Genomic DNA, 23,737 nt, shown 5'->3' with positions numbered 1-23,737 from the left:
GCTCTACAGAACCTCAGCAAAACGAATCAATCCATTGGTATACAAACTTTACTAGAGCATAGACAAAAGATAAAGAACCACCCAGTGCATTATATGAGGCTAGTATAAATTTGCCTTAAAACTATAAACCAATCTTGGGGTGTCTGGGTGGCTCAGTTGGTTAAGCTTCAACTTGGGCTCGGGTCATGATCTCACGGTTCGTGGGTTCAAACCCCCGTTAGACTCTTGCGCTGACAGCTCAGAGCCTGGAGACTGGCTTGAATTCTGTGTGTCTCTCTGCCCCTCGCCCGCTTGTGCTCTCTCTCACTCTCAAAAATAAACGGTAAAAAAAGAAAAAAAGGAAAGAAAAAGAAAAAAAACTATAAACCAATCTTATGAAGATAAGATCAATAATCCTAAATAAAATATTATCAAATCAAAACCAATGACATCTTTAAAAAGTACATCAATCCTAGGAATATAAGGATGCTTTTGAACTGCTAGAAAAATATCATGGTTAAACACAGTGGATTAGATGCATACAATTAGCTCTATTCCTCCCTAAAACCCCACCAAAATGCCAGTAAAGAAATGAATGAAGTATTTCCCCACAAGGACAAAGAAAGGGGGAGACAACCTCAGTGGGCAAGAGATGTCAGTGGTTTTTAGGAGGCAAAACTGATTAAGGAAGGGCACTGACTCAGCTGAAGAGTGAAAGTGAAAATCCAAATGCCTATAGAGGGAATTGTCAATGAGAAGTACAGGATTCATGCCACAGAATTCTTGAAAGGCTTACAAGTTAGTAGCTAGGTTCTTAGAAGATGGAGTGAAGAAGGAATGCCCTACAGGCAGCAGGGTGCTGGGGAGCTTATGAATGGAGAGGATGGTCCTCTAGGCTGCCTTCTTCAACCCAGCAAGACACAAAAGCCTTCTTTGCCGGAGTCATTAAACCAGGAGAGCTCCAGACTCCAGTGTACCAGAGAGGACTGAGGAGTGACCATTTCCTGGGAAAGAAGGAGGGGAGGGAGGGAGGGAGGGAGGAAAATGAATCACATCCAGCATTTACTGAGCCAGGCTCTGTTCTAAATGTCCAGTTTATATTAATTCATTTGATCTTCATAACAGCCCAGCAGATAGGCAAATAAATAAAGGTACAGGGGCGTCTGGGTGGCTCAGGCAGTTAGGCATCAACTCGACTCAGGTCATGATCTCACGGTTCGTGGTTTCGAGCCCCGCGTCAGGCTCTGTGCTGACAGCCCAGAGCCTGGAGCCTGCTTTGGATTCTGCGTACCGCTCTCTCTCTGCCCCTTCCCCGCACGCTTTCTCTCTCTCTCAAAAATGAATAAACATTTTTCAAAAATTAAAAAAATAAAAGTACTAAAGTAGCTGAGACAAAAAAAAAAAAAGTGGCCAAGACAATTTTTTTTAAAGGAACGCAAAAATGAAACTTTCTTTACCACGTATCAAAACATAATAAAAAGCTATAAAAATTTAACGGTATGGTTTAGATGTTAAAATAGACATTTTAGGCTAATGAAACAGAAGAGCATAGAAACTGACCCTCACATAGGAGAATGAAGGATATGATAAAAATGACATTCCAACCAGTTGGGGAAAAACAATTCAATAAATGGTATTGGGACAATTGACTATACACATACTTGGAAGACCTAAGTTCCAGATGAGTTAAGGATAGATCTAATAATAAAAACATGTTATAAACATGGACTCTAATTAAGGCCTTCTGAAATTAAAAAAAAAAAAGTACATCAATCTGAAATAAGATTTTCTTGGCAACATGCTGAATATGTGACTTATAGCATAGTATTTAGCTTTCTGATATATTGTGGGGGTTTTGTTTTTAATCAATAGAATGAAGATGGTAAGAGTAGAATTATTATGAAGTTTGCTCCAATCTGGCAGAGTGTAAATCTCATTTGTTACATTAAACTTTGTGGTTTAGTAGTTGGGTCCAGTTCTGCATATCTCAGTCCCCTAGGGATACAGAAATTTTTATTTTTCCTGCTGCTATTAACAACATATTTGAGTCTGTTATGCAGAAATTCCGCCTACGTTTACTCCTATATCTCAGCACCTCTAGAAGTAACAAGAGAATCTTCTCCTTTGACATTCTTTTAATTTTTTTAATGTTTATTCATTTTTGAGAGAGATGGAGAGAGAGACAGAGCATGAGTGGGGGAGGGGCAGAGAGAGAGAGGGAGACACAGAATCCAAAGCAGGCTCCAGGCTCTAAGCTGTCAGCACCGAGCCTGATGCAGGGCTCAAACCCATGAACCGCGAGATCATGACCCGAGCTGAAGTAGGGTGCTCAACCGACTGAGCCACCCAGACGCCCCTCCTTTGACATTTTTGACAAGTTCCTAACCTACTGCATGACTGCTTATGAATACATGATTATATATGCCTGTTCGAAACCAGCAGAAGATCAGTAAATTCTGGACGTTCTTTGACTTTCTCCTTTTGAGATCAGTTCCCATAAGAAGAAAATTATTGGATTTATCTACTTGGTGGGCTTTCTCTTTACTTCTTTGCAGTACAGAGTGAATGCTTTACCAAGTGGAAGTAAAAACATTCTAAGGTTATTTTCCCCTCTCTTGAGCAGTAAGGTGAAAAGACAAACCTGCTTCATTGGCAAAACTGTTATATTGGTTATTTGGCTGCTTTCCGCCTTCCCAGATGACCGATGTCAATGCCTAGATAGAGACTCTGTTGCAAGTGACAGAATCCAATTCAAACCAACCCAAGAAAATCCCTAAGGGAACAGAATTGGCTTCGGTAGCTGGCATGTAGCACCAGGCATAGCTGGTTTACATAGGAAAGGCCTAGCCCCACCTGAGCCATAAGGAATGAATGATGCCCCCCACCCTCCGTGAAAGAGGCAGAATAAGGGAGGAAAACCCTGAACTGGCAAAAGCCACAACGGTTCACAGCAGCGACCTGAGATGTTTCCTGGTTCGGCACGTCATGCACAAGGTACCTGCACCATTGTCTTCTCCCTTAGATTGCTGTTGGAAGGGATTGCAACATTACAGCATTCTTGCTTGGTCATGAAGCCACTGTCTGTAGGGTGTTTTCGCAGTGAGGCTAGAAAACAAGCGGCCTGCTCTATTTCCTGTTTGGCCTCTGTATTATTTTGTTGTGATATGCACTCTGTAACAATCCATATTTAGTCTAGTGTGTGTGTGTGTGTGTGTGTGTGTGTGTGTGTGAGAGAGAGAGAGAGAGAGAGAGAGAGAGAGAGAGAGAGAGAGGTTTAAGTAGCACAGGACAATGTGTGATATATATATAAACCTCATGAAAGTGAGTACTCATAACCTCTGAAGGAATTGGAGTGAAAGTCTCCTAAACATATTCCTGGGACTGTAGAAATTTCCTGAGGCTTCTTCGTTCATGTGTGAAGGTCTAAATGCAATAGTTCTTGATCTGTGAGCTGTTAGAATTGCCCTCAACGTCAGCAGAGAGGCTGGATCTGTGTGGTAGGAGGAGAGGAGGCCTCAACTGATTGCTCAGCCACTGTCTGATTGCTCCCCGCTGAGGGCTAGGACTGGGACTTGTTGGCACAGCAGACAAATGTGCGGCCCACTTCTGGGGATCCCGTAGCCCCCTCGGCCCAGGGAGGTCCAGGAGCATGACTGCCTTCGCCAATTCCATCTGCCTCAGTATAGGCTCAAGCACCTTCCATCATTTTTGTATTCCAAAATTAGGTTTATTTGTTTTCTCTCCACTCCTTTTATCATCCCCTCTCCACACAGTCTGTCCCCTCCCGGAGCCATTAGAATGCTTTGTCCCCAGCACAGTAGCAGGAGAGTGGCTCTCGGTAACCACGGGCAACCAGGAATCTGTACCAGCTATTTGTGCTGTATTTGTAAGGCGCAGTCTAGCCGCTAGCTGGGTAGACGGCGGGGGGAAATGTGCTGTAAAGGTTTTTCTTGTACAGTGAAATATTATCTTCCCTTTTTTTAGAACGACCAGTCCATGGGCGAGATGCAGATAATTGGAGGCAATGATCTTTCAACACTGGCTGGAAAGGTTTGTTAATGTAACTCTGCTCCCTAAGCACTGATGTCATGGGGAAATCAGTGACCTTCATTTCAGGTCAGCACTTGCAATGCATTTCAGACACTCTCCCGGGTTTGCTAATTCATGCAAATGGATGTGTGAATCCTTTTAATGATTTCTCCCTTATAAAACACTCTTTTTATAATGCTTCCAGGACCCAATGCCCACCAGATCTCCAACCTTCCTTCCAATCTTATTTCAGACAACCTCCTATTACAAAATAAATCCCTGGGCACTCCCGCCTGCTTCCTTTTCTCCTCTTGCCGATCCCTCCTGAAAAGGAAGCTTTTTCCTTTATTCGTCTGCTTTTTGTCTCATCTATGCCTCAGCATCTCGGCATTGCAGTAAGACATTTAAACAGGTTTGCCAAAATGTTTAAAATTTAAGGAGGGAATAAAAGAAAGGTTTCTAGAGAGCACATTTTTCAGCCCCATGCCTTTTTCCTCCCATGCAAAAGAATGTAATCCATTAGATCATGGGTCAGACACCGCCACTTTGAACTTGGAGTTCCAAACATGCCAATGCTTAAAAATTAAGTGAAAATCTGTTTGGATTCTGACATAAATACATACATTGGAAGGAAGAGTTGTTTCCTTTGTGGAATGGATGTCCTTTGTGGAAATGCGACCTGAGATCCAAGTTTTGCTCTGAAAAGCAAGCAGCGGCTGCTGCCTGACATATCTTGTATTCATTATCCCTGAACAACTTCAGCCTTCCGAATAAAATGGATCAGTCTCTTACACAAGTTTAATCTCTCATTTTGGTGGTTGTTACTGTTTGTTATGCAATGCCCGGATGGGGAAAAGGAATAGCAGGCACATTTAATAAAAATGTGTTTAATAACATTGGGAACATTAGAGAGCTGCAGGGACTCTAACTCCAAACCAGCTTACTTCCCTCTACTCTGAAGATAACATAGTAGCCATCCAAGTGTGACACGACTATCTAGAGGGAGATTATGTTGCACAGAAATTGGAATTAACTTGTTGATGTTAATGCATCACTAGACCACCATTTGATGGCCTTACTACATCAGTACCTAAAATAACATCCTGGAAAGCTAAAATGCTCCAAGCAATTTCCAGAAATTCACAACTTTTCACAACTGCGGAGTGGCCTTTAAATGAGAAGTCATTTTAGTACTTTGTTGTAGGACATCGCCTTACAGGTGTTACGACACAAGAGAAATACCGTGCCTTGTGCGACGTTACACAAGCATCTTGCCTTGGGGAATTACCACGGGGTCTGTCAAAGTAGCAATTCTAAGAATCCTCAATGAATACCAAGAAAATGTTGTGCATAAAACTGTGACTTTTCTCTCCTGCTTTCTAAAATCATCTTCTTTTTCATTTTATTTTTTTTTCAAAAATTTTTTAACATTTATTTATTTTTGAGACAGAGAGAGAGAGAGAGCATGAACAGGGGAGGGTCAGAGAAAGAGGGAGACACAGAATCTGAAACAGGCTCCCGGCTCTGAGCTGTCAGCACAGAGCCCGAAGCGGGGCTCGAACCCACAGACCGTAAGATCATGACCTGAGCCGAAGTCGGACGCTTAACCGACTGAGCGACCCAGGTGCCCCTTCTTTTTCATTTTAAAGTAATCTCCCTCTTAGGTGAGCACCAGATACTCTGTTCCTTTAAAAAATAGAGAGGAGGATGGGCAAAGTTTCTTACTAGAGGTGGAATCAATAGGAGGGGTGATAGTGCTGTGCCTCAGTATCCCCTCCCAGAATTACTACAAAGACCCACCCCTCCCCATGAGAAAGTAGGGATTATGGAAGTTCGGGTAGGAGAGATGGAAAACCAGCCGGCACTAAGGACAAGCAGGAGTCAGCTTGTTTTTTGCTCGTGTGACAAATGATCCTTCCGGCTTACCAGGTGCTATTTCACGGTATCTTTTTACTTGCATTTATGTGTGCATAGATGGATTCTATATATGTTTAAATGTATGCCACGTAGAATCCTTTGAGCTTAGAACACACTGAGTAAATATTTCTAAGATGAATCAACATTGATTAGCCAAGTTCTCAACTGTCACAACAGCTTACGTTTAAAGATTACGCATCTTTATGAAGTTCAGGGCACCTAGGCTCACATCAGAAGAAGGGAGTGCTTAATGAACCAGTGTAGACCGTGCTCAGTGCTCTCAAATGAATCTTAAATCTGTCCGCGTCTCTCTGTCTTCATGGTAATCACCCGACTCTAGACTCTTGCAGTAGCAAAGTGTGGTCTAGGGCAGGGGTTAGTGAACTTTTTAGGGAAAGGCCAGGTCATACATGTTTTTAGATTTTGTGGGCTATACCCTCTCCGTTGCAACTACTTAACCCTCTATCATAGCATGAATCCAGCAAGCAGCCACAGATAAAATGGAAACAAATGGACATGGCTGTTTCAATAAAACTTTATTGACAAATATAGGCAGCAGGCCAGATTGGGCTGATGAGCCGTAGTTTGCTGACCTTTGGTCTGGGAACCAGCAAGGTCAGCACCACCTGCAAACTAGAAATGCAGTATCTCAGATCCCACCCCAGATCTTCCGAATGAAGTACCCACTTTAAAAACATCCTTAGATGGTTCCTTTGCACACTAAAGTTTGAGAAGCACAGGTCTTCTAGGGCCAGACTGCTACTATCCCTCCTCCAGGAAGCTATGGTAGCTTAACTAGTCTCCCTGAACTTCCACCTTCACTTAATTCTTGCCACCCTCCAAATCATTCTCCAAGAAACAACAGCCAAAGGGATCTTTTTAAGATACAAATTGGGTCACACCCCTTGCCTACTGAAAACCTTTCAGTGGCCTCTCCGGGTTGTCAGACTTAGCAAAAAACAAAATGGAGAACAGAATGCCAAGTTAAATTTGAATTTCAAATAAACAATGAATACACTTTTAGTATAAGCATGTTACATGCAATATTTGGAACATACTTAAGCTCAAAAGTCATTTGTTATTTATCCGAAATTCAAATTTCACTGGGTGTTCTGTATTTTATCTGGGAATCCTACTCCCAAGGTCCGGAGAATACAATCCAACCTCCTTCTCCCAGCCTGTAAGACCTGTGTGATCTGGCCCTGCTTCCCTCCCAACATCATCATATACCACTCAGCCCTCCTTACGGTGTTATAGCCACACTGGTTAAGCTCCTTCCTGCCAAGACTTCGGATAAGCTGTGGCCTCCAACCCGAAATCTATTTTCCTCCTATCCTTCAGGCTTCAGCCTAATGGCTCTTATATAAGTGAGGCCTGCCCTGAGTCTGTCTAAAATGAGCACATACTCTTCCCTTACACAGTCCCCACCTTCCCCATTATATCTCTATATTAGTACTCTGTTTCAGGTCAAGCCCTTTCCAACATTTGCTGTGTTTACTTTAAGGCTAATTTTCTGATGTGTGTATTTCCCCCACCAGAATGTCAGCGTAAGGTGGGCAGAGACCCTGCTTATCTTATTCACTATCCTGTCTCTTGCATTGTGCACGGTGCCTAGCCAACAGGTCGGCATAAGTATTTGGTGACTGAGTGAGCGAAGGCTCCTCTTTCTCTTAGAAAGAAATCAGAAATCTTTTCAATGAAGTCTGGGAAAAGGAGGACATGGCAGAAGGACAGGTAAATAGAAGCCCATCCAACCACACCAAAGGACACATCAGCCAGCTAGTTTGATTTAGGTTGGATGAGAAAAGTGTTGAGTGAGGGCACCTTGTTTTCGAGAAACAGAAGGGCTTTGGTGTCACAAAAGATTCAAGATGGGGGGACTGGGTTGGTGAATGCTGTCCCCCTGAGTGTGGAGGAGGGAAAACAATATCACTTAACTTTTGGAATTTCCTTTTCCTTAAACAGATGATGGCTGATCTACTCACCCATTCTTCAGCCTTTCAGAGAAAGGCTATGCATGAAGGGTTTGAGAGAACTTTAAAAATAAGTCTCAGAGGCCCTCCAGAATCTTTCCATCATGCAGAATGTATGACAGCTGAGGGCAGAAAACAAACTTAAAAAGAAAAGGCACCCAACAATTAGTGCTTACTTTTCTCATGGTTGTAGAAGGAAGTCAAGCTGTTGTAAACACCTGCATAGGGTAGAGGGCTCTTATAGATCATCATCTGACTTTGCCCTTGTATAGTAATCATGTGATTTCTTCAGTCAATAAATTTATATTTAAGCTGAATTTTCCATTAATATTACTACTCTGCCATGAATTTGAGCACTCCTCTTTTTTTAATGCTTGGCACTCAGAGAAGAGCTGCGGGGATCTTTCCCCACGAGACTCTTTCCTTGAGCTTAAGGAAATCCAAAGAAGGAATGATTCCTTGGGACTGTGACTGTCTTCACAAGGGGAGGCTGAGGTTTTACTCTGGACTAGATAGCCTGGGAATAGCACAGGAAAGGGAGAAGAGCATCGTGAAATGAAGGATGAAGGAGGGAAATGGGAGAGCCAGAGGACAAGAGCAGACCAATGTGACTGGAGGAAATCAGTCCAAAATAGAGAAACAACTTTAAGACACTGAAAATGCAAATTGGATTTGGTTTGTAGAATATGTTGAATATCTCAACAAAGAATTTAGCTTGCAGAAAAGCAAAGAGGAGTTGCAAAGGTTTTTGAGCAGAAGTGACATCAAGAAGTTGTGTTTTGCAGGACACCTGAGTGGCTCAGTCGGTTGAGAATCTGACTCTTGATTTCAGCTTGGGTCATGATCTCACTGTTCATGAGATCAAGTCCCAGGTCGGGCTCTGCATTGACAGTGCAGAGCCTACTTGGGATTCTCTGTCTCCCTCTCTCTCTGCCCCTCCCTGATGTGTGCTTTCCCTCTCTCTCTCTCTCTCTCTCTCTCTCTCCTCAAAATAAATAAATAAACTTAAAAAAAAAAAAGAAGTTGTGTTTTGAGAAAATTTGATAGAGGATAGAATAACTGAGGATGAGAATGAGACTCCAGGCAAAGAAACTAGTCAGGAGGCCATGTGGGTTGAGCAGACATGAGCACTAGAACCATAGGAGCAAAGTAGGAACATTGCAGAAGACACAGCACTGTCCAAGGGAGCAGCAGCAGAACTAAATGATGAATGAAGAAGGAAGGGTTAGAAGAGATTTTTAAAAAAACAAATTTCTTTGTAAAAGAACTTTTAAAAACGCAGGGACATAGCTCACCTGTATGATTCTCCACACATTATAAGCATCATAACTGTACTACATAACCTCTTAAATTTTCTAAAGATGTGTGAGTTAAAATATTTGGAAAAGAGACACTGTACAGCCCCCATGGACCTTTCTCTTTCATGGCTTCTTTCTTTCTTTCTTTCTTTCTTTCTTTCTTTCTTTCTTGCCTTCCTTCCTGCCTTCCTTCTTTCTTTTTTCTTTTCTTTCTTGTCTCCATTCTTTCTTTTCTTTAAAGCAAAGAAAAGGAAGCTCATAAGGGAAGCTGGCTGAGTCATGGTTCTAAATAGGTCATGGCTCTTGAATAAAGGGAACACTCAATGATTAAGTTAAATGGCCTCAACTTACAGTGTTTAAAAGCATTTTCCTCGGTGTGCGCAAGCTGTCTGCAAAACGTGCTCTCTAGCTGATTTTTTTTCAAAGTTGATTTAATCCTGGCACTTCATAAAATGTGTGTATCCATTAAAGCAAGAAGATTTTATTCATGTTCAAGAGAAATCTCTGGAAGGGGTGGAATAAAACCAAATGCATGGAAACAGACCCAGATCTGGCAACAAGAAAACACAGATGTGCAGGTTAAGTGCAAGATTTCAGGAGACGTGCCACCTTCCCCCACCAAATAAGTTTCTAATCAAATGCCAGAATGAAGCATCAGAACCTGCCAAATTTCCTCCTTGGCTGCCTTAACTATTTAAATCATTCCTTTTTATTGCATCTGACTAGGCTGAGAACAATAATGGAAATGCCCACCAACTGATGATTCTGGCAATTTTGGGAATTATCACATAGAGTGAAATGCTGAACTACATTCCTTTCTCCCTGGGGTTCATATTCACACTTGTACCCGTGCTCAGCACCCACAATGAGCCCATCATCATTACTGCCATCCCTCCGCTCAGCGTGACCATAGCCACAAAACTATGCTGCCGAAGATTAGACTGTGCTGTGCTAATAATTTTGCACTTTAAAAGACTGAAAGTGGGAATAATCTATCTACAAAAACCACTGAAATTTGTATAATGCCTTCCTTCTTTCTTTTCTTCTTTTTCTTCTTCCCTTTCTTTTTCTTCAGGGAACTTGAGGTGATAGGCTTCCCCTGGGATGGCACCATAGCAAAGAAAGGATGCACTCCAGAGACTCCACATAGAATTTTTGCCCACGGTCCCCAGGTTGCAAACTTTACTTACTTTCTGGGAAGAGATGAGCTAGGTGTGATGAGATGGCCTAGACAGCAAGTGGTTCAGTAATCAGAGGTATCAGATTGGAAGTGCTTAGGAGCCACAGTGTGCTCTGAAAAAATGTCCAAGGCAGGGTGCCTGGGTGGCTCAGGTAGTTAAGTGTCCAACTTCGGTTCAGATCATGATCTCCTGGGGTGTGGGTTCAAGCCCAGTGTTGGGCTTTGTACTGACAGCTCAGAGCCTGGAGCCTGCTTTGGATTCTCTGTCTCCCTTTCTTTCTGTCCATCCCCCACGTGCTTTCTCTCTCTCTCTCTCTCTCAATAATAAATAAACTTAAAAAATTATTTTAAAAAATTTCCAAGGTTGCCACTCAAAAAAACAGATGGGGAGAAATTTAGAAGATTTCTTGGTGCAAAATTAAAAGCAGTACACGTTAATGATAGGTCAGTTAAGGAGGAATTGTACATCGTTGAGGGGGGGAAAATGGAGGAGATGTGTCAAAAGAATAATAAACTAGAGAAAGAAATGACATCAAAATTGTTCATTTGTTCCACAGGCATTCCTTCAGCACCTGTACATACTGGTCTCCATGTTATAAAGATGAATTTGTCTTTGTCCTTTAGCTTGTGGAGCCTATCCTGACATATTAAAGTTTAAAGAGATTACTTCTTGGGGAGCCTAGGTGGCTCAGTCAGTTGAGGGTCCGACTTCGGCTCAGGTCATGATCTCACAGTTTGTGAGGTTGAGCCCCACATTGGGCTCCATGCTCTCGGTTCAGAGCCTGGAGCCTGTTTTGGATTCTGTGTCTCCTTCTCTCTCCACCCCTCCCCCATTCAGGCTATGTCTCTATCTCTCAAAAAATGAACAAATGTTAAAAAAAAATTTTAAAGAGCTTAGTTCTCTTAGACACTAGTGAAAATTCTTCCAAAGTTGGGGTCACTTTCTCTGTACTCTTGGGCTACTTGTTTTGTATGGCAATCTTCCAAAATGGTACTAAACACATTGCTTTTTTGGAGGTGAGCTTTTCATACAACAGGTAGGCCACTAACAATCCAGACAGTAAATCCACATATTACTAAGGAAAGAATTTGAAAACACAGTGTGGTGTTTTGTAAAAGAAAATAAATATATATGTAATGACTGCTCTATTTAAGTCGCTAAAGAATTCTAAATTTCTACTGAGCTCCCTTTCAATAGGAATTTTTTTATATCAGTATTCCACTGCCCATCACTTGTGAACCCACTAAATAATTTTACTTTTTAAACACTGTACACAACTCAGAAAGTTTTTGTGTTGTTACAGATGTTATCAACCCACTTAGCCTCCTTAATCCTCCAAAATCCTTTGAGAAATATAGTTAAACCATAATTAACCAATGTTTTCCTCATAATAATCATCGAAAGAAAGAAAGAAAGAAAGAAAGAAAGAAAGAAAGAAAGGAGGGAGAGAGGAAGGAAGGAAGGGAAAGAGAAGAGAAGAGAAGGGAAGAGAAGAAAAGGGAAGAGAAGAGAAAAGAAGAGAAGAGAAGAGAAGAGAAGAGAAGAGAAGAGAAGAGAAGGGAAGGGAAGGGAAGGGAAGTTAAGGGAAGGGAAGAGAAGAAGAGAAGAGAAGAGAAGAGAAGAGAAGAGAAGAGAAGAGAAGAGGAGAGGAGAGGAGAGAAGAGAAGAGAAGGTTATTGTAGTTTAAGACACTGAATGATGACTAGGAAAACCATTGAAAGAAAAGAAACTTTAAAAGGAAACATAGTACTCTACTTGACTCTGCAGTGGGGAGAAAGTGTGAGCAGTACAAAAAGATACAGTCATAACAAAACATCTGCACTGGGAGATGGAAAAAAGAAGTGAGATAGTGTATAAGAACTAAATTCTCAGGGCGCCTGGGTGGCTCAGTTGGTCGGGTGTCCAACTTTGGCTCAGGTCATGATCTCGCAGTTTGTGGGTTCAAGCCCCATGTCAGGCTCTGTGCTGACAGCTCAGAGCCTGGAAGCTGCTCTGGATTCTGTCTCCCTTTCTCTCTGCCCCTCCCATGCTCACACTCTGTCTCTGTCTCTCTCAAAAATAAATAAATGTTAAAAAAAATTTTAAGAACTAAATTCTCATCATTATATAATATAATAAATAATGTCTAAAATTTTTAAATTTAGAAATAGAAGTACAGTAAGAGAGACTATTTTAAATTAAAAGAGAATTAAAGACCCAATGCACGGACTTCAATTAGACAAAGCAGCAACAAAGGCCATTTTAAAGACAACTGGAGAGAGGCACCTGGGTGGCTCAGTTGGTTAAGCATCCGACTCTTGATTTCAGTTAGGTCCTGATCTTACAGTTTGTGAGGTGGAGTCCAGCATCAGGCTCCATGCTGTCAGTGCAGAACCTGCTTGAGATTCTCTCTCTCTCTCTCTCTCTCTCTCTCTCTCTCTCTCCTTCTCTCTCTGCCTCCCCCCACTTGTGCTTGCTCTCCTTCAAAATAAATAAACTTACAAAAATAAAGATAACTGGAGAAATTTAAATATGTACTAGGTTTTATATAATATTAAGAAATTATTTCCAGGGGCGCCTGAGTGGCTCAATAGGTTAAGTATCTGACTTCGGTTCAGGTCACAATTTCATGGTTCATGCGTTTGAGCCCTGTGTTGGACTCTGTGCTGACAGCTCAGAGCCTGGAGCCTGCTTCAGATTCTCCCTCTCTCTCTCTCTCTCTCTGCCCCTGCCCCCCAAAAATAAATAAACGTTTAAAAAAATTATTGCCCGGTAAAGAAGTTATCACACACACACACACACACACACACACACACTGGAATAACAAACTAGGAAATCCTGCCATTTAAAACAACATGGATGAACCTTGAGAGCATTATGCCAAGTGAAGTAAATCAGACTGAGAAAGACAAATACTGTGTGATCTTACTTTCATGTGGGATCTAAAACAAAACAACACAAAACCAAACTCATAGAAAAAGAGATCAGATTTGTGGTTACCTGAGGTAGGGGTGGGGGGCAGGGAGATCAGGGGAAGGTGGTGAAAAGGTAAAATCTTTTAGTTATAAGATAAATAAGTACTAAGGATGAAATGTACAATATCATGACTGTAGCTGACATTGCTCTGTGATATACGGGAAAGTTGTTAAGAGAATAAATCCTGAGAGTTTTCATCATAAGGAAAAAAATGTTTCCCTTTTTTGCTTTCTTCTTTTATTGTATCTATATGAGATGATGCATGCTAACTAAATTTGTTTAGGTAATTATTTAGTAATAGTATATAAGTCAAAGCATTATACTATACACCTTAAAGTTATACAGTGTATGTCACTGGATCAAATGTATAAAACTGTATAAAACTGGATCAAATGAAAAAACAAAATAGATTATTGTCATTTTTGTTAGCTGTGACAGTATTGTGGCTATGCATTACACAGAATGCCATGATAACTTTAACATAAAGTGCATAAGCATTTTAAATACTTTACAGTTAGATGCACATCAACATTTAGAAAACCTTTGACTTTTCTATTTGATTTGAACACGTATATGCATTACCTTGCTTTTAAAATATGTTTAAGTAATTTTGACAATATATTTCTGGATTAGTACATACATTCAAGTCTCACTTCCCAGCCACCGCTGTATCTTATAGTTATAGCTAAATGTTTTCAAAGATGACTCTTGTTTTGCAAGGTTCTAAGCTTTTAAAAAACAGATTTAATTATGTTCAGGGCACTTTATTTAATTAGGCAAGAATGCAGACTAACAGAGTTTTAAAAGGCCTTTCCTTATTAGATTGAAACAAAAAAAGATTATGAGCTAAGGAATCAAATTAACCAAGTGTTCTCCAAGTATTCAGGTTGGTTAATAGGCATGGTTGGTAAGCGTCAATCAAACTAAAAATGCACATCCTAACTAACTGTTACGGGTTAATTGTTAAGAACACAGCAAATGTGCTCAGAATACCAAGGGGATTTCTCTGTTCCTGTGATCCTTAGGCTAGGGGATATGGACATGATAACTTTACATTTTAATGATAAAACCAAGATTTTGTAATGCATTTAATGACTAAAAATACTATACCTGGGAGAAAATCACTTCTAGAAAGATACTTCCTTCTAAGAAGCATTGGACACATAAAGTAATGTGATTTGGGTTGGTTGATTAACATTTTCATTACTTAAATCTCTTTGGCATTAGACATAAGTAAGATTTCTAAGGTGGAAGGCTTGATAGGATTTTTAAAGTCTTATATGAATCATAGGGATAAATGAAGAGTTATGTAAAGAAAGACATTATGTTGAGGGAATATCCACACCATTTAGTTCATTGCAATGTCATATCAGCACAGTCACATTTTAATTTGGTGAGATAGTATTGACATGTAACTACAAATCCATTTCATTGGTCAGTTTTAATTAATTAACCAGTATAATCGGTTATTATTCCTCCACTCAATAAATTACCGAGCGTCTATATGCAGGTATATATGCTAGGGGCTGCAAATACAATAGTAAGCAAGACAAACATGATTCCTACCCTCATGGAGTTTATATCTAGTGGGCAGGCAGGTGTCAAACAGGAATTGAAATGAAACATAATGTTTTTAGGGGAAAAGGAGAGGTATGCCTCGAGAGCACATAACAAGCAACCCAACCATGTTTCTAAAAACATCAGTCAGGCACTTCACAGCACTCTCTCTGGCCCACCCCTTCCTCAAGGTTGAAAATTTGAGAATAAATACCGAATCCTCAATGACTGGTGGCGACGCAGGGTTAGGACTGCCCCCGGCAGAGTCCATGATTCTTCTGCAGAGTACTGTCTTCATTAACAATGTAGTTTATGTGGCTTGTTTTCCTGGTAAACTCTTAGTACACTTTGTATACCAAAGAATTCTGGATGGGGCTGCTTGCCAGAATTATGGACCTGGGATGACCTTGTGGGTAGCTCTTCAGACAGGGCATAGGGTCTGAGATGACCTTGCTGCTCCCTTGAATGTAGACACCAATATTGCAGCATCCGGTAATGACCGAGAGAGTGTTCGAATGAATCTGGAATACGCAGATTACCTCCAAGCATTTGGGTTAGATGGATGGTGGAGGGCCAGCTCAGCAAATTGTGAAATTCCTAACTTTAAGCAAAAATGTGTGTTTCTCTTGTGAGCCAGATTTGCATCATATTCTAAATAACTGTTTTGTTTTGTTTTTAATTTCAGAATGTCCTCATTGTTGAGGTAAGCTGACTTTTCCTTACCCGTATTTGTTAGATGAAAGAATCTAATGGTGAGTTTCGAAGTATAGAACTTATTATCAAATTGGTCAAGGATTTGTTGAATTTCCACCGTGCACATGGCTCTCCGAATTTACTGCCTAAGAACCAACTAGAATCAGTGGCTTGAAACAATTTAGAAAAAGAGCTTTGCGGTAATAGTTGTGTAGCACTTTATCCGTTTTTATGTCTGAATTGGTTCTTATACTTAGTTGCAAGTCAGGCATTTTTACAGAAGAGGAAACTAGCCCAACACAACCAAATGTGTTTAATAGTAAAACCAGGATTTGAACTCTTTTCACCCTTGATTCATTGTTTGTGCTAATGACCTCCAATGACTTCAAACAATTCTGACTTCAGCAACCAAAGGATAAACACAATCAATTTTAAAATGGCAATCCAAGAGAAGGTGAGAATTTAATTTTTCTGCTAAAAAAAAAAAAAAAAAAAAAAGGAGAATGGGCCCCATAGCAGCAGCAGTGGACTAATTCAGCAAATGGCCACTTTTCCTTCAAGAGCACGCCTGTCTTATCAGCTGGCAAAAATTCAAGGGAGCTGTTTTCAAGCTTTTGTTACACAATCGGCTGTGCGTGCCATATGTATCTGCAGTCGTCCTGGCTCGGGCATCACCCGTGAAGTAGACCCTCTAGCCAAACGAATTGCCCAACCCTGGCTAAATTCAGACCTGTTGTTTTGATAATCAGCTCCTGACAGCTGATTTCTGTCCCAAGGACAATGCATTTCTGCTGCCCATTCTCCTCTAATTGTGTAGCAGCTCATCAGCAGAGATGAGCTGAGGCTCACTGCAGCCTTGCACCCTCAGAATTCACAGGCTGTCACCAGCTGCCGTCCAGACACATCTCACTTCCCAGCCATAGAATCCCCTATTGACTGGGGAGGGCAAGGGGGAGGTGTTTATCCATTCAGTGTATTCAGATGTACATCCCATGTCCATGAAAATTCATGCATCCTGTATTGTGTTGCGCATAACCTCAGGGCCAAATTTAGTCCTTGAATGTGCATGCACAAGTCCAAATGTACTCAGTAAGGAGTCCCACATGCTCTCCAAAGGCCGAACTTAGCTTTCAACACAGCTGAAGGATTCCAAGAGGAAATAATTCACCAATATATTCCCCTAAACCCAGCTTCACAGAGAGGCACCTGTCTAAAAAATATAACCAACTCTGCTTCCTACTTTTACTCCATTTGATGGCAGTTCTGATTGTGATGCATTATTAATAAGGACTACAGTCATCTGTCTGGATGAAAAATCTATTATGCTGCCCAAATGCATTCAGGTTGAATTTGTCTGTCCTCTTTGCAAAGGATGTTGTTGGAACGGGGAGGACCATGAAGGCGCTGCTCAGTAGCATAGAGAAATACAAGCCCAACATGATTAAAGTAGCCAGGTGAGTAGGACATTCACATCATTGTTGCTTCTGTCTTTCTAAATCAGCCGCAGAAGGATGCTAACACAGGACGCCGTTTCCAAAGAGAGCAGTCTATTCCAAACCAGTGACCCTTTGCCCTGGCATGTTATGGTTTGACCACACTGAACAAATAGCCCATTTGACCACTAGCCTGAGAGAGAGGAAGGGGAAGAAGGCACGCTTTGCTGGGTGTCTGTGCCTCCATTAGCTGCTTCCAGGAGCAGCTGGCTGAGCCTGGTGCCAGTGTCCCTCTCCCTTTTATCTAGAATCACTGATGTGGTGCCGTGGTGGCAGGAGCATGAATTAGAAGGCTGTGATGGTGCTCCACATGCTCGGGGAGGGGGGGGGGGGGCAGGGAATACATATTTTAATGATGTTCAGTTTTGAATTTGGAATTCACAGAAGTTATATCTGGATCACTAAACACCTTCTTTTCTTTTTCATGGTAGTTTGTTGGTGAAGAGAAGACCTAGAAGTGATGGCTTTAGACCTGACTGTAAGTCCTTCTGGGTTTTGTTGGTTGATTGGCTGGCGGGTGGTGGTGTTTCATGTTTAAGAATCTCTGTTTCCTATTCACCAGCATTCCACATAAAGCTGAAGCTATGAAGGTTTGATAGTCCCACGAGTCTCCCGACGTCTCCCCAGCCTTGCCAAGAGGAAAGAACCCTTTACAACAAGGGTTTTTAATTTTCCAGTTTGCGGTTTTCACAGAAACTCTGTGCATTGGATATTTTTAGTTTTAGGTTTTCCATAGCACCTTAAAATCAAAGGACTTAGCTAATTGGTTGCGAGGGATAGAGGGAGACTTGACCCCACGGGACTGGCTGGCACACGGGATCCCAACCTCCGCCACTGCCCCTATCGGTCAGACATGGGGAAGGCACTGTAAAGGCTTAGAAGGATTCCCTTTCTGCCTCCAAGACCTGTCACCAGACAATGCACAATGCCTCCCTTCAGCAAGCCTGAATTTTAGAACACAGAAGGGGAAATCTGAGACACCTCCCATCACCTCCAAAGAAAAGTTCAATAACACAGAGAATTAGCAGAGCAAATAGCTCCAGATATCATCTTCACACGTGACTTCAAACCCGTGTTTTGGAGGACTTTCCTCAGCTAGGACACTTTGCTACCCTCCTCCCCATAATGCGATTAATTCCAATGCCAGGAAGAATAAGCAAGCAGCTTGATTATTTATTATTCTAACATGAGAGGCAATTTTTTTTTCACTTGCATAGGCAGACTTCAGCTTGATTTTTATAACTTACATTTGCTCTAAAGCCCCTGGGATAATCTGGCTACAGTCCTCATCAGCAAGCTGAAAAAACACCAGAGCAAGAGAGGCACACTATGGATGGGTAGTGTGCCAATGACATTTTGCCAGTGACTCTTTTTTCTAAAAACAAATTTCATTCCTATGCTGGATGTATTAAATCTAGACATCGGTTCTGGGCAGGTAGACCCAACATCAGTTCTTGCCAGATGTTTCTGTCCCATTACTGGTTTAAGGAATATAATCTGGATGCAGTAAGGTTAGGCAAAGTGAGTAAACAGAAATCTTCTAAGGATGTCATGTAAGATACCGTATAGATAAGATTTTTTTTTTAATTTTTTTTTAACGTTTATTTATTTTTGAGACAGAGAGAGACAAAGCATGAATGGGGGAGGGTCAGAGAGAGGGAGACACAGAATCTGAAACAGGCTCCAGGCTCTGAGCTGTCAGCACAGAGCCCGACGCGGGGTTCGAACTCACGGACCGCGAGATCATGACCTGAGCCGAAGTCGGCCGCTTAACCGACTGAGCCACCCAGGCACCCCCGTATAGATAAGATTTTAACTGAAGTTGAAAGACATTCACTTCAGACATATCCAAATAATTACAGATTTTTTGTGTGTCATTTATGGCAGCCACATTAATAAAATACTAGCAGGTAACACTAGTGAGAGGTTATGGTGTGACCTACACTCTTCTAAGAGCTACGCAGAGATTAACCCCTGTAATCCTCACAGCATTCCTCTAAAGGAGATGCTATTGTTATGCCCATTTTATGGATGAGGCAATCGGACACAACAAGGTTAAACAGCTTTCAAAGGTCACACTGCTGTAAGGGTAGAGTCAGTATTGAGCCCAAGCAGTCTGGTTCCAGTCACTGCCCTTACTCTTACACTACATCTGTAAGTAACGATTGCAAATAGAAGTGTAGGGACTGCACCCATTTACCAGCTAGAGATAGGTCACTCTGATTCCTAACCGGTCCCCTGATCTACTGATCCAATGTCCTTCTTTCACCCCGTGATAGCTCTGAAGGTTTGGCCTTTTGAACTGGCTTTTCCCAGTCCCAGTTGCAACGCCTGCTGTAGAGATTGCATTAGTCACTGTAAAGTCATTATTGTAGTTACAACCAGGGTTCTTTGGGATTTTCTGATATCCTTTTAGCTGGTTCCGAATCTCTGTTTCTTCTTCCTGGATTTCTGAGGCTTGGTACTTTTCCTCCTTTCTCATAATGGACTCTTTCCCATAGGCTCAATGACATCTTTCATATGCTCTGACATCTTTTCTTCCACTCTTGCTTCTCCTCTTTGATTATTTTTCTCAAGCAACCTTGGCAGTTTGCAAGGACCAACTGGGCTTTCTATCAGTGACACATAATGCAATCTGCTAGAAAGTAAGTCCCTCCCCTCTAGCACTTTCTGCAAGCAGGAACCAGTTGCTCTCTCCATATAAAAGCATCTCTGGTCAATAGGGATAAAAATGTTGGGAGTAGTCGCCAGAAAGATAACTTTCTCCGTGCTGTAAGACCATTGGCTATACCAAAGTACGGCTTCGTAAAAGTAAGCAAGTACATCTTTCATCTGCAATGCTGTAATTAAAATAAAGATTAAAAAAAAAAATTGGAAAGAGTTTGAAAACTCATTGGACCAGAGGCACATTTATTCTGTTTCAAGACCTCTGAGGAAGGAGAGCTATTCCCTGTTCCTTAAGGATCCTTCTCAATAAAAATCATCTCCCTTTCAATAAATGTTTCCCTTGGTTAGCCTAAGTACCTCATATTGCCTTTAAATCCACTGCCATTCTTCCCTCAATACAGATAGAAAGTTAATTAGTATCATCTGCATCCTGGATTCAAAGACTCGGGTTAGAATAACCCTTAGCGTTCTCTTTCTCAAACGGAACAATCCTACTTCATCTTGTCTCCCACGTTTTGCTTTCCAGCCCTTTGTCACGTTGAGGACATTGGGCACAGTGGGAGGAGCGCTTCCCAGTTGCAACAGTCCATGCACTTAGTCACATATCACAGTTTTGGAATACCTTCTGCTTGAACTGCACTTTATGCTTCCAAAGTGTTTCCTTTGGCATTGTGTCATTGGATACCGCTCACTTGGAAACAGTGGGGCTACATGACTAAGTCATGCATACTTCTTGTTATCCACTGGGCTGGCTGAGCCCTTACTCAGCTCGGTACGGTAGGCGTGCAGCCATCCTTCCTAGTATATTTGCTTGTTTACCTTGTCTCCCTGGCTGGTCACTCTGGTCCAGGTCCCAGTGGGCCCATCCTATGCATTGCTTATCATTTTTCCCACTTGCGTCTGCCTAAATGAAAGGTCTTCACGGTTTAAGTACCAACAATAGCTTATGGTGACTTATCTACTTATGTTATCTAAATTTTATTCCTCCCTCCCCCTCTCTACTCAGATGTTGGATTTGAGATTCCAGATCTGTTTGTGGTGGGTTATGCCTTAGATTACAATGAATACTTCAGAGATCTGAATGTAAGTCATGCATGCAAATCCCTACCCTCCTTTGCACAAGAATTTAACAGCATCAATTTAACACATTATTGAAATAGTAGTAATGATGGCTGCCACTTATTGAGTATCTTCTGTGTCAGAAATGTGTCAGGAATATCTTGGGCACTTTGCATTAAGAATCCCAATCACAGTTGCATGCGGTTCGTAACTATCCCCCTTTTGGAGAAATGGCTTCAACACATATACCCAGCGTAGACCCCCAGCTGTGTGACCCCCGACCCACGTTGAATGATCTAGAAGTAGGCATCCTAGTCAAAGTGGACCAATCGTGTCTCTCCCTCCTAAGAATGAGAAATTTAAACCAAAATTCACAGAAACCAAGGGGTTTGGGCCTTCTACCACTGACTAGCAGGGCCCCAGAGAGCATACCCACAAGCACCATGGGCTGGAGTCAGGAGTTACCCTGCTCCCTCCTTCCAGTCGCATCATTGCTTAGCTCTTCCTTTGATTCTGTGAGCTACTTCCTTATCCTACCAATAAATCCCCCCTTTTTTTGCTTAATTAGTCCAATTCCCCCCCTATTCCTTGCAATCAAAATATTCCTGACACATTTCTTGCTACCTAAAAAGGATCAAGTAAGAGTCAATGTTGTGTTTACCATGGCCGTTTCTCCATTCTCCCTGGAGGCTGTAATTTGACTAGGTGGAGACTTCTATCTCCACCATGGCTAACCATACCACTCCTCCAGCATTTCTGGTTGTTACAGACCTGGGGAGCCACGTTCAGAATAGGGCTCAAAAACCAGAGCAACGAGGAAACTTTTCCAAGCATTCAAATGGGTCTCTTTTACATATGTGCATATATACATATATGTACATATATATGTATGTGTATATATGTGTGTGTATACACACCCATAACGTATATGTGTGTATACGCACACACATACATACACATAAATGCACACATATATTTGAGTGAAAAATAACCAATTACAAGATGACATTCTGTTATCACTGCATTACATTTTCTGCACCTCATATTTTAAGAAACCGATGCATATAAATCCTTTATTGTTTCAGCACATATGTGTGATCAATGAACATGGCAAAGAAAAGTATCGAGTCTAAAGAAGTAAATTCTCACCGTCGAATCTCCGGATAACATCATACTTACGGACTACAGTCAGAAAGCCAGCATGTGAAGTTTGTCTCCCTAGGCACCTTCACTCAGCAGGATATATTTAAAAAAAAAAAAAAAAAAAAAAAAAAAAGATGTTTTAATGAGAGAGCTTTCTTTTCAGAGGTGTAACATAGAGTACCAAAGGTTCTTAAGAAAAAAAAAGCAATGCTTTTATTTGACTTGTTCCAAATTAAATATTCTGCGTTGTGACTCATGAGTTCTATCTACCTTCACACTCCTGAACTTTCCCTTTTTTTTTTATTTCAATGCAGTCATTATGCTTGATTACTATACCCCCACCTAGTTACTCAAATATTTTTCACCTAATTTTTTTTCAATATTCCATTTTGGTAATGTTTTGCAATCTGAAAACTGAAAACCTTTTAAGTTAAGCTCTGAACCCATATACTGGGAATGCGACTAGATTCCCATACTTTAAAAAGGAGGGAAAGGACAATTTAATATAAATTTGTTTGTGCATTTCTGGCAGGCCATTACTATTTGCTTTGACAAACCCTTTTTGAACTGTAGCGTATAATGAATCTTAATGATGTTATGAAATGAGCCTTTGCTCAGTGCTCTTGATCGGAGCTTCCGGTATGTGATAACGGTATGTCATGTATGCATGGATGTACTCAACTGTGTTTAATACTCTGAATTTTAATTAGAAAAAATACAATGACAGCAAGGCTCTCGTTTCTAAGCTGCATCCTTTTATTCTTGTGGGACATGAGCAAATGGCAGAATTGGGGGGGGGGGAGAAGGGGTTGAATTCTCGAAGCTAAGTAAGTATGAGTTTTTCCTCTTATTTGCATCAAAGGACAAGACGCTATTATATATTATCGTCAACATGAACACAGAGGTTGAATTTTTTTTTTTTGGAGTGGTCTCATAAGACTTATCAAATGACCCATGGCATTACAGAAAACAAGCACACTTAAAGTTTTTTCTCAGTAACGTTTTTTTTCCATTCCCATTGTTTTATGAGATGTTTTCTAATTTATGGGGATTCTAATTGAAAATAAACTCGAGTGCCAATAGAACTGTTTTTTCTCATTCCTAAAAGGATAAAATGCAAAATAAATAACGAAGCAGGCTTTGTTTGATTCTGAACAATATGTGGCATATTGTTATCAGGTTCTAGCTTCCTTTGAACTAATAAAGAATAAGAAACCTTGTTACATTTCATAACTGCTATTTTTCTTCTGCCTTCATTTCCTTTATATACTTTCAGCCCTTAGAATGTGTGTGAGCCAGTAGCTTAAATATGTCACTGCGTATGTCTTTCCTGTGGCTTTATTTTTGGGAAACTGGAAAAAATCCAATATATGCACCAGTATAAGCAAATGATTAAGGCAGACTTGATCTACTGTTTTTTTCCCCCTCCTTAAGCTTGTTTGTGAGACAAAGAATTTTAGATGTAAGAGATTTTCCTGAATATCTTTGTTTCAGTCAAAGAAAATAAACCACACCCAGATATCCCAAGTGAGCAACCAGCAAAGGGAATTCCTTTTAGCTTTGTTGCATAGAAGAATCGGTATCGAAGTTAGAGATTAAAAATTCTAATTGGCCAGTTTCTTGAACTATCAAATTTGTGTTCTAAATACAATGTCCACTATACCACATCTATATTGGAAGACCCAGAAAAACCCAGATACATTAGATTGTGAAGGTAAAATTAACCATAATATTTATTAAACTATTTTCTTTGGAATGTTGAATTTTAATAAACATCAGTATAATTCTGGAGG

At 41.0% G+C, this 23,737-nt stretch overlaps 1 protein-coding gene across 2 annotated transcripts in view; it reads left to right on the top strand.

Moving 5' to 3' along the window:
- PRTFDC1 (phosphoribosyl transferase domain containing 1) overlaps nucleotides 1-23,177 on the top strand; it is a 99,735-nt gene extending 76,558 nt beyond the window's left edge. Inside the window, exons 4-9 of one of the 2 annotated variants that reach the window (XM_060659146.3) lie at nucleotides 3,964-4,029; nucleotides 15,575-15,592; nucleotides 16,954-17,036; nucleotides 17,507-17,553; nucleotides 20,749-20,825; nucleotides 21,887-23,177. In XM_060659146.3, the coding sequence (XP_060515129.1) occupies nucleotides 3,964-4,029; nucleotides 15,575-15,592; nucleotides 16,954-17,036; nucleotides 17,507-17,553; nucleotides 20,749-20,825; nucleotides 21,887-21,934 (339 nt within the window). In that variant the 3' untranslated portion in view covers nucleotides 21,935-23,177. The remainder of the gene's footprint in view (nucleotides 1-3,963; nucleotides 4,030-15,574; nucleotides 15,593-16,953; nucleotides 17,037-17,506; nucleotides 17,554-20,748; nucleotides 20,826-21,886) is intronic. The other variant, XM_060659147.3, reaches the window with a different exon arrangement.
- Nucleotides 23,178-23,737: the final 560 nt, after the last annotated feature.

This window comes from Panthera onca, chromosome B4 (assembly GCF_046562875.1).
Source record: "Panthera onca isolate mPanOnc1 chromosome B4, mPanOnc1 haplotype 2, whole genome shotgun sequence".
Taxonomy (NCBI): domain Eukaryota; kingdom Metazoa; phylum Chordata; class Mammalia; order Carnivora; family Felidae; genus Panthera; species Panthera onca.
This window is presented reverse-complemented; position numbering and strand designations above follow the sequence as displayed.